Below are 16,723 nucleotides of genomic sequence, written 5' to 3'. Positions count from 1 at the left end.
CAGAACAAAAACACCTCACGGCTCCTCCCTGAAAGGAAAGAGCTTCCAAGTGAGAGTTTTGCTGCTGCCTTGTGCCTTCTATTCAAATGTAAAATAATCTCTGAGTAGATATGAGTGTAGGAACCACCAGGCTGAACATCCCCTTACCTTTCTGTGGCCTGATAATGAAGGATTGCGTGGCTCCGTTCACCAGCCGGCAATACCCGTCTATCAGGTCTGCCATGTTCTCTGCAATGGTTAAGGATGGTGCTGTCACTGTCAGAGGCTACAGAGGGGAAAAAAAACAAGGCACCAACAAAGAGGGATTATTGTAGTTGCAAACACTGAGCAGAACAGCTGTGTCATTGCATCAGAACTTCACACACGCTCGCAAACAGTAAACAGAAAACTGTGGGTGAGCAGAGAACCACCAGAGAGATTCTTGCTTTACCTTTCGTGTAGCAGATTTCCAACAGGAGGTTCAGAAAGCACAACTGATAAAACCCTCCACCCACATGTAATAGTAATTTGGGCTTATGAAGTGGCTTGCTGGCTAAACTTCAAGCCCTGTCCAATACAACTGCTATGACTTTATTGCTCTATTCAGAATTCTGCAGAAGCTGCTTATTCCTTAAAGTCCTCACAGGTGGTATCTTTTTTTCCCACCCTTTGCAGCAATTTATCCTTTGCCTAAAATCAACCTCTCCCAATTTGAAGACAGGTAACAATAATAATAAAAAATAAAAGATGGACAGTGGAAAAAGAGATGAGAAACATACAGATAAGCTCTTAATTTTAATATCAACATTCATCATCCTCTGCACAGATCTGACAACTTCCCTCAGTCCTCCCTCCTCTACCACAGTGAGTGCTTCCTGGTGCACTGGACTGAGGAAAAGATTTGATTTCACCTTCAGTGCTGCCTCCATGTAATCCCAAAAAACAAATGCTCTCTTTTTCACATTTCCTTTATTCACAAAAGTGAAATTGCTCAGTTTCCTCTTTAGGACAGAGTATCATGCACTGCTATTAAACTGCACCGAAGAGCTAATATTTTTATGTTAAGCTTCTCTTACAAATATCAAAGTCTAAAAGCACGGGACACGAAATTTAAAACACATAATGACCTCTAAATGTACTTTAACACCAAACCCAGAACAAGAGTATAATATACAGAATATCCACATTAAGAGCACACTAATCTCCACCCCTTCCCAGGAAAACGAAAGTTAGTAGTAGTTTGTCACAACTGTCAATAACATACCTCAGGTGCACCTGCTATCTTGAGTTGCAACATCCCTTTTCTGTCCTTGTCGTCACTGTTTGAATACTGAATAGTTTGCACTTGATTGAAGTCTGCCAGATGAGTTGGCTGCAGAAAGACCACAAAAAAGTGTGTGTGTGTGTGGGAAATCAAAATTACAGCAAAATACTTTACCTTTATCCCTGATGCTGCAAAAGCACATGGCGACTTTGATCTCCAAACTACACTTGCAGGAATCTGTTCCTCTGTTTCTTTCTACAGTTCCATTACCACTGGCTAAGAACACACACAATTATCCACAGTGTCTGGAAAATTAATCCAGCACCACCACTGTGCCCACAGAGGTCACTGTTGAGTAACTCCAGGCACATGCTGAAGTGGGAACAACTCTTGGATGTTGAGAGAAAAAACTCGAGGGGTAAACCACATGGAGTCTGTGCTCACAGCTACTCAACATCCCTCCAGACTGCTGGAAAATGTATGTTTTTATCCCAGACCACAAGCTAGTATCTGACCAACAGCTGTATAAGCTGAGATCTGGCTCTCCTGTGTTGAATTCTGTGTTTAACTCAGAGATCACCCTTGTCATTCCCCCTTGTGTGACAGTTCAGTTCACTTGCTTGTTAAAGTAGCAACTGAGAAGAAACCCACCCAAACAGAAGCAGACTTACATTTGCACCCTTGTCTGTCAGGTAACTGATTCCTTCTTCTGGGCCAATTGCCAGTTCTACTGAAATAATCCAGCTTGACTTCAGAACCAAAGGAGAAAGACAGTGCAAAATTTCAATAGTAAGACAAAACCTTGCTAAGAAATACTATCCTCCATCGTTACAGTTACAAGTTTCAGTAATTAACATCTAGAAGCTTTTAAACTCTTCAAACATGTTAGAAATATATTAAAATCAAGTAATTCTGTAAGCAGCAAAACTCCTCATGACTGGTTTCCGGGGGATCCCTGCTACTCAAAATGCATTTCCATGTGTTTTATCTTAGGTCTACATGAGAACTATGGATTTCCTCTATTTCCTCTTCTCATGGACACTGATGTTCAAGTTCTAATTTCTACTTGAGTGCCCATTTTCACAGAATTTGCAGACTTACAGCCCTTCCTCAAAATTTTTTTGAAATGACTAGAGATTAACAGGCATTAGAACAAAATTTACTAACAAGAGAAGCTGAGAAGCCTCATTTGCTCACGAAAACAGCTGAAAAAAGCACTTGACTTTCACAAGCAAAGCACCAATAAAAATATTTAATAGCATACAATTCTTACCCTACTAATGAATGATGGGTTTTTTTAAACAGTCAGTGGAGAAAGTTCTAAATAAAATCAATAAATACACTTTGTTGTTAATGAAATCCAATGTCTCTACATCAAAACAGAAACTAAGCAAACAATTACTGCCGAACTAAGCAAACAAAGATTTATAACAGCACGTGTTGTGGTGACTGTCACATTCCTCTACTTACACCAAGAGCACACTTGAAGCATTCCTTGTCAAATCTGTACACTGGAGAGAGGATCTCAAAGAATTTCAAAATACTTTCTTCTCTATTGAGGTTGGCAAATTGTCGAAATGTTTGCTGGATTAATTTCCGTAGTGTCTTGGCCTGGGTGTTAAAATATTCAGAGAACAACTATTTTAAATCTCATCACTGAGAGGCATTTTAAGAGTTTTGGTCACTTAGCAGCACGAACAGTGTCTTTATCAATAAAAAGCAGACAATTCTCAATCAAAAAAAAGAAGCTTCAAAATATAAGTAACAGTTCTGCCTTTTAAATTTCTGCTATATTATAGAGGGGATGTCTTAACAAATAATATATTGAATAAATTACAGTAAAAGACAACATGGTAATCTTTCCAGGAATATTTTTTTTAGATTCCTCATTCTCCCAACTTCTGAACTGAGTACCAATACAAAACCACAGCAATTTATACCTTCATACAAGGCTTTAAACCTTAATCATCCTTCTCTCTCTTACCTGGTAATAACAAGCCAGCTGCAGCTGTATCTTAAACTCTGCATACAATAACTTAAGACTATCCATTACACAGTGGATTCTTTCAGTCTGACAAGATGGAAAGTAACTTCCATATAAAAAGGTAAAATTTAAATAGTAAGTGAAACGTAAAAATTAGAGCAAATACGTAGATTAACTATTTTAACTGTATTGCATATAATTTTATGGACTGTTTTCAGGGTGTAAATAACCACTTAGAGCAGCACAAATCAACCTTCCAACATCTAGGGCAGAGTAAGACACCTAATTACACATCCTGAATGAGAAAGCAAGTAGAGGATATAAGAACTACAAGGACAAGCTATATCAAGATTCATGAAAAGTGAAGTATCTGTCTGTATATAAGTATAATCCCTGGAAAGGCTGCCACTCATGAAACTAAAAACAGGACCTGAGAAGCAATCTCTAACATGCCCCCAAAGTGAACAAGCAATCAAGAACCCTGAATTAAAACATCTGCCTAAAGTGACTCAATGGGCTTAAAAAACCATTTCTAATATACCTTCCAACTAACAACAACGAATAGAGGCAAAATCAGCTTATCTTTGCAAGATGCCAAGGTTAAGACAGGAATTACCATTGTTCCTGCACCCAAACATATCTGAATGTCCCATTGTAACAGCAGTAAAACACTTTTATTCTTTCACTTTGCCTGTTAAAGCTCCAGGCACTAAACAAATATCAACTTCCTTTTCTTGTTAGCACTTCCAGCCAGATCAGGCACTCATTTTTAGTGAGCCTTAAGAGAACACTTAGAAGTCAAAATAGCAAGAATTTTTTATCAGGAGTGTTCAGAAGGAGCTCCAGTAGCAGTGATCCACGGTTGTTGCACATTCACATCCAAAATAATGATCAATTTTGCAACGATGCATATACAGGTTGCAAAAACCCTCGTCCTTGAACACATTGTTGTAAAGTTAACAAAGAAATCTGTCACTTTGGTCTAATTTCAAATTACTGTGTCAATTTAGCAGAACCTTTCAGCAACTATCAGGTGGATCATTATGCTAATCAGGCTGCAGAGAGCTGGGTAAGACAACAGAGCATCTGGCAATCAGGAGAACTCCCTTCTGCACCCAGAGTTGCCTCAGACTTTGCTGGGACTCCCACATCCTACACTGGACCCTTCTGTTATCTTTATTTTTACTGAGAAAACCAACAACAAGAGAACTGCAAACCTCAGCCTTAGCTTATCACCTGGCAAATACCAGGACCAAGTCACTACAAAGTGGAAAAAAAATCCGCCAGCTGAAGTTGTCCCAAGTATTTCAGCCACTCAGTTGTTTAAAAATACTTTATTCTGTCCGTGGTTTGTTTTCCTCACCCATTCCCACATGACCTTTACCGCCATGAATACTGACATGTGTTACCTGGCTTTTTTCAGTCCACCAAGTACTACTCCTCACTTTAACACTCAGATCATTAGCAAAGGTGTAAAGACAGAAAGTCAGTTAGAACCATAGACTGGTTTGGCTTGGAAAGGACCTTAAAGATCATCCAGTTTCCAACCTCCTCCCATGGACACGACACCTTCCACTAGACCAGGTTGCTCCAAGCCCCATCCAACCTGGCCTTGGACACTTCCAGGGACGGGGCAGTCACAGCTTCTCTGGGAACCTGTTCCAGTGCCTCACTACCCTCAGGGAAGAATTTCTTCCTAATATTGAATATAAAACTACACTCTTTCAGCTTAAAGCCATTCCCCCTTGTCCAATCACTTGTCCAAAGTCCCTCTCCAGTTCTTTTGAAGCACCTTTAGGCACTGGAATGGGCTCTAAGGTCTCCCCAGCCTTCCCTTCTCCAGGCTGAAAAGGCCCAAAAAACACACCCCCTCCATAACAGAAGGGGGGTATCTATCATAAATATCTGCAAATGGCAACCTCAAAGGAAATGCACTGAAAACTTGCTCTTAAAAGCTTGTCTAAGAACCATTTTCTTCCCCTCTGCATTTGTTCAAGGCAGAGAGAAGCAAGAGAAATAAATAATTTCATATTTCATGGCCATCAGGAGCCCTCCTTTGCCTGCCAGTTCAAAACCATTGGTCTTCACAAAGTGCAAGAGTCATTTAAGAATTTGGACCAATCCTAGATTATTTTGAATAGGGATTTAATTTTCATTAAAAAGCAAACCCGCTTTTCCTTCCCTTGTTTTTCCTCTTCATACATCCAACCATTTTTTTCATGACTTTGCAAAGCTCTGCTCAGCTTCACCTTCTGGTAATTTCTTCTTCTTTCTGCTACTCTCCCCCTTCCAGGATTTCTAAAGAGCAGTTTTCTTGGTCAGTCAGTTTTCTGCCTCCACAATCCCATTTTTGAGACAGTTATTCTTACTTTTACGTCTGGAGCCTTTCACCACAATTTCTCCCGTTAGCAGGGAATACAGTTTCAGATAATTGCTTAAATTAAAATGCAGGGGGATTACTTAAATCCACTTGACTTCATTAGCTCCTGATTTTCAAAAGTCTTTTGAAACAAAACCCGTCATGACAGACCTTTTCTATTTACCCATTTAAATCACAATGCAAATCTGAAGCTGAATTCTATTATTTCTATAAAGCACCACTGCCTACCAAAACCAGCTCCAAAATAGCAATTTATGACTTATACTTTCATGTATGAATGGTAAATAGGTATCTTAACCAAGACATTCATATCAAGGTGGCTGTAGCTGTAAAATACTTGGTGACCAGTCTTAATCCCCCTTTTCAACACACATTGAGAAAAATTTGCATTTTTTACTCTGAGAACATACGGACTTCAATGGGAGCAAGATTCAAGTAACATTTATAGTCTTAACTGGGATTAACATAAGTAGAAATTACTGGAAATCTTCCTTGAATGAGCTGGATAGAGTCTCAAGCAAGGAAGGCAGAGTATGTCTTATCAAGCTTCCAGTAAAATATGCTTTTTTCTGTCTCCTTCCTCTTTCTCCAGAAGTCTCATTTTTCTTTTGAGGAAGGAAAAAAAAAAAAGTTATTTGATACATGAGGATCCAAGGACTTGTTTTGCATTTCTGTCCCCAAGGTTTGAGAGGCAGAGCTGTGCCCCTCTCACAGAAGCTCACCAAGGCCATGTGAATCCTTGTTATCCCAGTCCTGCCAGATGCATGGCTGTATTACTGGGATTTAGATCCTACCAATCCGATAAACAGCTTGGATATTTTTTCACCAAGAAAGCACAACTGCACAGCAATTCCCTCAGCACTATACAGTGAAAACGATAATGCAATTTTCAGATTTCTGACACTTTTTTCTTTAAAGTAGTATAGGATTGACTAGAACTATAATTACCTTCACTGAATCTAGTAAACTCTTCGGGAAAAAACGTCTCAAACCAACATCCTTCCTGGAAAAAAAAACCGACACGGCATTAATATCAAAAACATTGTATATTATTATAATGCTCTTTTTCAGGGTGGTGTTTTGGGTCTGTTTTCTGCTTGTTTTGCTTTTTAACTGGCACATACAATATAGCAAACAACTTTCATGGTAAGGTCATTGGCAATCTCAGAGCAACACAAACAGTACAGTTAAAACTCCAAGCATGGCCACTTCCACGGCAAATGAGGGATAGCAGCACCTCTAGTTTCAACCCAAAAGGATATTGCATTTAAACAGGTACCTGTGTGGGAAGTCTGTTACTTGAAATGTTGGCGTGGGCACAGAGGAGTTTTGAGAATGAAGCCAGTTCTTTGTAAATGTTTTAAAAATTTAAAGAGTATTGAAAAACTATTCTTATTCAGGTGACGAGCGAGCAACATGAAAATGGAAAACTGATAAACTCCTATTAGAATGGAGTAGGAGACACAACACAGACTCACAAAAGGGTTTGGGCTGGAAGGGACCTTAATGACCATGTAGTTGCCATGGGCAGGGACTCCTTCCACTACATCAAGTTGACCAGAGCCCCAACCTGGCCTAAAGAATCCAGGAATCCATACAGGAATCCTCATGATATCACCTCACTAAGCATGTTGACTGCCATTCCACTACTGTTTTACCCTCTGAAGAACTATAATTAAAGTCTCTTTAAATTTCTACTGTCATTTTTTCCTCATATGGACCATCCAACGTTTAAATTCACAGCTTTTTTCTTCCATATAATTTCACTTTTTGTATTTGTAAGTCAGGATCCTGATTCTGCCTGTTAGCTTGAATGCTGCAAACTAAATTACATCGAGCTCACCTTCACACTTAGGTGTGTAGCCCTGGTCTGAAAAGCAGAGCCATTAGATTAAACATTCGTGTCACGTGCAGCACGCAGTTTAGGTCTGAGGTGTGTTTATTCCACTACAACTAAACATGAGCTTCAAAATAAGTCCTTGAAAAGTTGCCAGGGATATGTTGGTGCAGAAGATGACCTCTTTACAAGTAGGTGTAAAAACATTGTGTGACCATAAACTACAGTATTAGCAAAAAATCTGTGTGTAAAGAAGGAAAAACTAAGTGAAAAGTGTAAATAGGAAAAGAATTTATATCCTTTGCCTCTCAAAGGTGTTACTCAAAGGTGATTTTTTTCCCTTTCAATTTAAGAGGTTACCATCTCATTCAAACACTCTTATCTGCTTCTGGAACAAGTATGAAAGCAAGCTTTCCATGCTTTGAACATATACAGAAATACATCTGGAATTCTTACTTTTGGCAAAGAAAAGAAAAGCCTTTAGCAAGCACAGATATTCAGGATTTATTTACTGCTACCTAACGGCACAAGAACAAAGTCAACATTGAAGTCAATATAAAAAGCTCTCTCAAAAGAGAATAAACCAGGGTATTTTTAAAGCTCTCTGAAGATGAGCAGTACACAATTCCATACCAAAAACATCCTCAGCTAAGAGGAGCAGAACGTTCCTGTGCACACGAACACTGGCATCTGTGCAATGACAGTAAGCTGCAAGATTATAAAACTTCCATAAATGTTAATTCCTTTGATGCATTTCTTCTCAAATGCAAATGATATGCAGTTTATCATCCCACACAGTTACAATGAATCTCACACACTATTACCATCTCAGTAATATGCAAAGACATTTTGACAAGGGATATATTAGTTTAACACTAGGCATTTGAGAGAGAGATGGTGTTTCTGAAAAGAAGCCCCTACATCACCCCGGTATTCCACATCTTAACAGTCCTGCAGCACCTGGCTGTGACAATCTCATTTGACTCATTACTAAAACAAGTTGTACAGTGGCCTTTTGTACTGATCTGAGTGCAACAAATTGAGAAGAAATTCTTATGCAGAGTACAATGGACCACAACTCTTAATAATTAAAATTTATTAATAAAACAGTGTTTAGCTGAGACCGTAAATTTATTTACCGGAGGAGAATTTAACGTAACAACCACAAAGATTTAATGCCCTGCTCCACAACAACCTATGGATACCTATAAATAAGAGAATAAACACAGGAAATTGGAACATACAAACAGTTTTAAACACATAACCTACACACTCCTGCCCAGCTGTGCTGTGTGGGGGTGAAATGGCCAGTAAGGGAGACACCAACTCAGTCATCTGGTTTCTGATTGCCAGCAAGAGATAATGAGATCCTGGTTCATACAGCTCTACTACAGCTTTGTGTTTAACCTCATCCACTCCAGCCTTCTTGTGGGCTTAAATGTAAATTCTTTTATTTTTAATGTATAAACTTCAACAGGATTAATAAAACAACAACTACAAATAGATGATGCCGCTTGTCATACAATGATAAGCAGCTTTAGGCAACATATATCTTTGTTTGTATTTTTCATCTCAACTGAAGTTACAACAACAAAGTAACATTAGATTAACATAATACACTTTAACATGCTTTTTACCAAATTGTGGCTGCAGCTGTTCCTTCCTATAGCTCCCATTTCTGTAGTTGTAATTATCCCTGTTCTATGTTAACAGGCTTCACATTTATCATGAAAGAATTCTTCTTTCATTCCATGAAGGCCCAACTATTAAAGGCTACTTAACAGTTTGATTCTATCTACCATTTCCCATCGAGATCTGGCTTTGTATGACAATCTGATCAAAGACAAATATATATCAAATAGACATCTGACAAAGACAGGCAAGGAGCAATCACACCCAATGAAAAAAAAAAGTCCATTTAAAAATTGCTCTCAGCTGTTTAAGTGCCTCATGATGTATTAAAACTAGCAGCCCCCTCAAAAACTAACAAAAAGCCTCACTTGAGCAGTAAATATTTCTTGTGTAGTTAAATCTTTATGGGCTACTAAGGTGGTAAGATCAAATTAGTACGTTTTGGTAATCATTGGCACGTTTTGCAGACTCTTATTATCTTGTAATTATCTATACTATAGTTAGTTGAAGGTGTTTTTCATTTCTCCCAGCTTTATCTCAAAAAAAATCACATCTTGCTTCTCAAACCCAGGATATTTCTACTAGTGACTACAGACAAAAAACTAAAGTCCTTAAAAAAATATCCCTAATTCAAACAAAACTAAGGCTTTAAAAATCCCACAAAGAGGAGCACTACAGAAACACCAGCTACTCTACAGATAAGCAATCAATTCACCAAAGTTATCTTTTTATTAAAATCATACAATTTCCCCAAAAATCCTTGTGAACTTACTGTGATGTAAAATCCTATCTTTCACCTCCAAATGTTCTAATTTCACACCTCTAAAAGTTAGCACACACTGTCATTAAAAATAAGGTAAAAAATAGAGACTTGATTGCTACACCAACCTTTTATCCCAATTTTATATTAAACTCTACAGCATCTTTTCACAAAGGTAATTAGTAGTGATGAGCATATCACTGGTGCATGAATGTCTGAAACTAATTCCACTGTATAAACACAAATATACCCAGTTTTCAATCCCTGAAGCTTCTAAAGGACTTTGGTTTGTCTGAACTACAACCATCTCCTGTACCACACGGTTAAGCAGCCAAAATACTCTCAGTATAAGGAGGTCCTCTTAAAATTTGGGATACACAGATAAATAATGAACTTGCTAATTGCAAAGTCACAAGTCAGAAAATGCAAACTGGGCAAACAAGGAAAAACAATACCACAAACATTTTCAAGTAACTCGAACTTTGCCACAGATGAATCACCACTGAGGAATGCAACTGGGCACAGAAACACATTTAGGAACAAAATCACCTTAGAACTAGAGTTGATGAACCCCATAAGCATTAGCAAAATTGCTAAAAATCATAATAAGCCAAGTTCAAACAACTCCAAACCTGTTTCATTGGACCACAGTTAAAGATGCTCTTCCTACTTCTACACCTTCAGGTGTCATCATCATTTTCTTACTTTAAAGCATCTCAACACACTTGGAATTAAAAACTACAGCAAAAATGTTCTGCTATTGAACTGAATTTAATGTTCCCGATGAAAGAAGAGAGTTCAAACCTCAAGCCAGAACACAATACTTACTCTAACACTTCATAGTTGGACTTCTTTTCTAATGCATTGCCTCTCATCTCTCCGTAGGATCTCCTGAAGTCAGGAAAAATATTTGAAAGCAACAATTATTGGATGATCCAGCCTAAAAACTACAACATCAATTTAGTCAAATCTTTCACTTACCATCAGAAAACACTGCCAGACTGAATTACAGTATAAATAGCAGGACATTATTCTTCTACCTAAACAGATACTTATTTTACAAATTAATTGCATTTTCAGAACCACTTCAAACCACTGCTGCTAACAAAAGAAGTGACCCAACCTGCCCCTCAGCAGCTCTTCTCCACCTACAACTGGACCTTTGTAAGAGGACTCTGTGCATGGAACAGGGAGAACCAGAGGAAGCAGGGCACAATGGAAACTTTACTGTTTCAATCCAGGCATATTGACATTAAAAAAATAAACGAATAAATAAGATAAGCTGTTGTCAGGAGAAGGCTGGGACTGTCGTTTTCATGGAGAAAGTGGACCAGGAACGCTCAGGGTAAGAGTCTAAGTAGTCATCTACTAGAAATGTCTCATGAAAATGTTCTGAAGAGCCACAGCCTGAGAAACAGGGAAAGCAGGACCTGGCTGACAACATGATCACGGATTATTATACTCATTACTTGTTTCGAAATGAGGCACCAAGGATTTTGTAAGGAGCTCCCAAATACACAAAGAATTTTTGTTTGCTCTGGGGCGACGAGCAAAACTTATAACAAAGACATCAGGTTCTCCTGTGATACCTGGGCAATTTCATAAGCCTAAATTTTGGGTTAATTTGAAAAATACTGTTCAAAGGACACTTTTATTCTCTGCTAACAAGTTTACATTTGTCATTCATTTCTTATCAATTTTACTTCTTCCTTAATCTCCCTGTTCGAGACATCAGCAGAACTAAAGTAAATGTTTCAGGCTTGAAATTCTCCATAAATTAGCAAAACCCAACACATGCATTTCAAAGCTGGGAACTCTCTCAAGGATCTCTTAATCTGATATATTTATCTTTATTTTCCAGCTGTCTATACAGTTGACAAGAACATCAAAAACACCCAAAAGGATCCTTAAGATTTAATCATTCCAAAACAGCACATTAAAAATTGAGTAAATACAGAGAGGAAAGGTAGCAGCATTTATCTATAATTACATTCTTTAGCTGTAGGATTTATATATGCAGAATCACAAGACTATTTGCTAAATAACACCACAGATGCATTTTTTTTTTTTTGAGCATACTTCAATGTTCTCTACAGGCCTTTGAATTATTCAGATGAATTCACCCAAAAGGCAGCATCAAGATGTAATTAATTAAAATTTAAAAATAATGTTAATTTAAAAACCACTAGAAATTGGTTAAAATACAGTCTATTCAGGTTTTCTTCAAATTACTTTGTAGCAAAAAAAAGTCTTATGATGTTTTATTCAACTCTACTGGTCAGAAATTGATTAACTATAAGCAGTTTCAAAATTAATGTATATATTCTGTCAGAAAGATGTTGAATAATAAATTAAATTATCAGCTTACCGGATTTCAAGGCAACCTAGTTTCAAAGCAATTTCCTGGTCCACTTGATCTGCTATTTCTAACATATAGTCATTTTTCACCTACAGCAAAAGAAGCAGGTAGGCATCACAGAAAGGTTAGTTCCAACACAGACTAAAACACTGCCCAAGCTACTTTAAAATAAATACATCTTAATTTTTTTTGAATGACTATTAACAGTGCATGAAGGGAAAAAAGAAGTTACTTTCATATTCTCCACAAATGAGCTGCACTTTAATAAGAAACCCATTTCAACCGCAATGAACTTGATTGAAAAATTCTTTACCTATGTCAATATTATCTATGTTTTATGAAATACAATCAGAATCTTCACAGGAGGCTGAGCAGGTGGTTGCACCTGCATTCAGGCTATGAGAAGGAAGGCTGTGTTCTTGAACCATCTTGGGCAACAGGATTTTATTTTGTAGGTGGATCTAAATATAAAAATAAAACTGACAAATGCCCAGGCATTACAGTGAAAATAAAAACAGAAGTGAAAAGAGTATTATGTGCAAATTGTACTGCATGCTGACCTAAAATAATGCCTGAACTAACGAGAAGAACCACCAAGAGTGAAACTAGATTGTCACCATCTATAGCAGGAAACACTTTAAAGCCTCATCACGTGCCCTGGACTAGTTTTATTTACCAACATCGATGTAGGTAGAATCCTACTTTTTCGAGGTAACATTTTCAGCACATTGGAGTAAATAATTTATACAGTAACTAATAATAACAACAACAACAACAAAAAAACCACCAGACAGTAAGAGAGAACAGAACCAGTGCTGAAGAACTTAACTCTTTTGCACAACAGGTGCTTTTCCCCAGTAACAAATCTCTGCAGAAGTACAGCTTTTCCTTAACAGCTCATGGTATCCTCTATGAAATCATGAAGTTGCTATCGAGATCCTAAAGCCTAAGATCCCAAAGCTGCAGAAAGTCCCAAAATGTCACAAAAATCCACATGACTCACTTGCAGATCAAAGAGGAGATGATACACTATGAAAGAAACACATTTCACAAAATGGGTTTTTTGAGCGATGACAAGTTGTGAGGAAAACTATTTCAAACTACTACTGCTGTGAAATTCATAATTTCAAAGGTAAGGAAGTACAGCTGTGGATTCAACAGCTGGAAGTCCTCTCTAGTCAGCATCCTCCTCCTAACATGTGAGAATCCACCACAGCATTCCCTCAGCACAGGGTGGCAGCTGGATCCAGCCTGACTAGAAAACCTGAGACCTTCCTGGTTCTAAACTGCATGAAAAGTTTTAATTTGTTTTTGAAAGATGTGAAAGAAGAAATATGATAAACTGTGCAAGAGTGAGAAAATGAATTACTACGACAGCTGAAATGTGAGGGAAAAAATCTTCCTGCATTTGAATTCATACAGGAACTCAACATGACAAAACAATGAGCTTTTAGCTCTTCTCAATTCAATTCCTGCAAATACTAATGAGACAGGAGAATAACTGTCCTTCAGCATCACATAGTGTGCTACTTGTATACACATATGGAAATAATAATTCTGTATTCCCATGGTAATAGTATACAAAATACGCAGAATTCATAATTCTCCTCTCCATTATGCTCACAATTAAAAATCAAAACCGACAAACAACCTCCCATGTGAAACAGTCTTCATTTTTAATTTTTCTGGTAACATTTAAAAAGGTTTATCTGATTGAAGGTTAAAAGAAAAAGTCAACCACAAACCACAGACATACTATATATTTGATAATTCCAATGGCTTTAAGTGATATAAACTGAAAGATGCATCTTCCAGGAAGTCAGGATGTTTTGATTCTGTATTTTCATTCAAAACCATGAGGGTCCCTGAGTGCAGAGAGTCCTGAGTTAGCAAAGTACACAGTCCCTGCTCCAATGGATGAAACATCTCTAACTTATTAAATAATTTAAAAACCATAGCGGATAAATCAGGATGAGAGGAAATGGCCTCAGGTTGCACCAGGGGAGGCTTAGACTGGATATTAGGGAAAATATCTTCACTGAAAGGGTGCTCAGGCATTGGAACAGGCTGTCCAGGGAACTGGTGGAATCACCATCCCTGGAAGTGTTCAAAAAGAGTATGGATGTGGTACTTGGGGATGTGGTTTAATGTTGGATCTGGCAGTGATGGGTTAATGGTTGGACTCGATATCTGAGGTCTTTTCCAACCTAAATAATTCTATGATTCTATAAATAGCACGACACAGTAACTCAGACAATTAAATCAGAACTTCTGGTCATCGGTAAGGACAAGAAACTGGTCCTGCACTAAAACTGTCAGACCCAAGCTCAGAGCAGGGAAATCAGGAATGTAGTTTTCAGGCTCCATGTTACTGCTATAAATGACCTCTGCAACCATACATTGGTGTCAAATATCAGCACAGCACTCCTCATCCTCAGGTCTACAAGGGGATATTTCCAAAGGAAGAAACAAACTGAAAATTTCTATATGAGTTAAGATCACATATGGATACTCATATTCCAGAAATTCTCCCATCTTTTTTCTGAGAATTCACCTTCAGGTACAGCCTAAGTTACTTCACTTAAAAAGCACACACCTGTTCACAAAATTCCTAGCCAGCCTTACATCCACCCAAATCAAATACCCATTGCCCAGATCACTTATATTTAATTAAACTTTTTTTTTTAACTAGATTTACAATTTTGGAACCATTTCAACAATTTTGCATTACCAGGAAATTTCAAAACTGTTCTCATCCATTCCTTGAGGTATTCAGACACCAAAAAGAATTGGCAGTAGAATAGCATTTTTTCAGTCCTGACCTATAAAACTTCCCCTTGCAGAAACGATGCTAATTTAAGGCCCAGTCTATCCTGATCAAATGTGTGTTCATTTATCTCCACAGCTCTTTGCCTTGTGGATCCCAGTACTCAAGTACTTCATTTGTTAAACTAAACAGCTTAAGAACATCTCCAGTGTCATGCAAATGTGATTTTAAAATGCTGCCAGTCTCACAAAACATTACCAAACATTTTGGGGTTTATTTCCTCGTGCCCTCTGGCTTGTGAGCTTTCACAAATTCCAGTCATGTTTTCCTCAGTTTGACCCTGAAACCACAGGCACCAGAACTGAGGACTAAGAAAATTTAAAAGACCCTCCCCCGGTCCAACATTTTGGAAGAAAAAAGAAGTATTTTACATTATAAACACCTATTTATTTTGGTGTTTAAATTCTGGAAGGTATGTAAAGAGATTATAAGCTTCAGGAAGCCTCTGTCCATAATCTAGCGGTCTAGATTGAGCAGTGCCCTAGTACGGACAGCAGAGATAATAAACTGATAGAAGGAATTAATTTTATCTTTTTTCAGAAACCTGCCCGCACATGTTCTTTGACTTTCACTAAGAAAAAAACCCAGCAGATTCAATTTCTACTCCCAGAATATTAATGAGAACATCTCTTATCACCTTTAATTTCGCTTGACTGTTCTCTTTGAGATGGCATCAGATCCATGCACGAACTAATGCTTGTGCAGAGGTTAGATAAGAATTTTGTAAGAGGTTCAGCACAACCTCCTAAGGAAAAAGCCTGAACAAATATTAAGTGGAAGAGATACAAGAGATAATTTAATGCTAATTAAGTGCACTGCCACAGGCAATTGAATAGTGTTCCTAGAAGTCTTTTGTGTTTGCTCAATTATAACTTTTATTATTATTGTTGTTGTTAATATAATTAAATGAGAGAAATGAGAATATTTTCTGTCTGTTTCAGACAAAAAAGGTCCCACTTTCAAGAGTATAAAGCCTATATACACACAAAGACATAAAAACTGAACTCTTACAGATCTTAACAAAACTTATCAGGTTTTTTTTTCTGGTTATTACAAATTCACATGTTAAGAGGGAATGAATCCTGATCCCTGGGGGTTTTGAGATCCTGTTATCTCTCAGTTGATGTTACACCTGTAGAACTGCCCTCCTTGGTGGTACATGCAGACCTTTACTTATGCCTTGGAAATTCAGTTACCAGCGTGCAAGGCCTGGAGGAAGACTCACGAGTACATCAAGATACATCACACACACACACATATATATACAGACACACACATACTCTATGATAAAACTACATGAAGTCTGTAGTAATCTCAAACACTTCATGGTCACAATATTACAGCAATAAAAAGGTGCCAAATTAACAAGGCAAACACCTGGATTTACACCAGGATTATGAATTCAACACAGCTAAAAGCCTACATACTTTTAATTTGTTAACAATCAAACCCCCAAAATATGATGCCTGGAGTGAATCACTTGGGTATATGTTGCTTGCAACACACCTGCTTCCACTGACTTACTCCTTTTGCATTCCAGTATAATGTGCTTATGTGAACTCACTAGGAAAAATATACTGGAAAACAGTTTAAAGGAGGAAAGAGACCAAAATAATTTCTTGCTGCAAACTGTGGTGTTGATTTCAAACATCTCTTCCCTCAGATTAATTTTTTTAAAATGTTCTAACAAGTTTAAATCAG

General features: G+C 37.6%; 1 protein-coding gene across 19 annotated transcripts in view; it reads right to left on the bottom strand.

Moving 5' to 3' along the window:
- Nucleotides 1-16,723, bottom strand: part of PTK2 (protein tyrosine kinase 2) — a 190,444-nt gene that overhangs the window by 63,242 nt on the left and 110,479 nt on the right. For all 19 annotated transcript variants that reach the window (XM_027645649.1, XM_027645631.1, XM_027645633.1 and 16 more), the window contains 7 exons: nt 12,205-12,284; nt 10,665-10,727; nt 6,556-6,610; nt 2,714-2,854; nt 1,915-1,992; nt 1,244-1,351; nt 148-265 (listed from right to left, as the gene is read on the bottom strand). In XM_027645649.1, the coding sequence (XP_027501450.1) occupies nt 148-265; nt 1,244-1,351; nt 1,915-1,992; nt 2,714-2,854; nt 6,556-6,610; nt 10,665-10,727; nt 12,205-12,284 (643 nt within the window). The remainder of the gene's footprint in view (nt 1-147; nt 266-1,243; nt 1,352-1,914; nt 1,993-2,713; nt 2,855-6,555; nt 6,611-10,664; nt 10,728-12,204; nt 12,285-16,723) is intronic.

This window comes from Corapipo altera, unplaced genomic scaffold (genome assembly GCF_003945725.1).
Source record: "Corapipo altera isolate COAL_440 unplaced genomic scaffold, ASM394572v1 51, whole genome shotgun sequence".
NCBI lineage: Eukaryota > Metazoa > Chordata > Aves > Passeriformes > Pipridae > Corapipo > Corapipo altera.
This window is presented reverse-complemented; position numbering and strand designations above follow the sequence as displayed.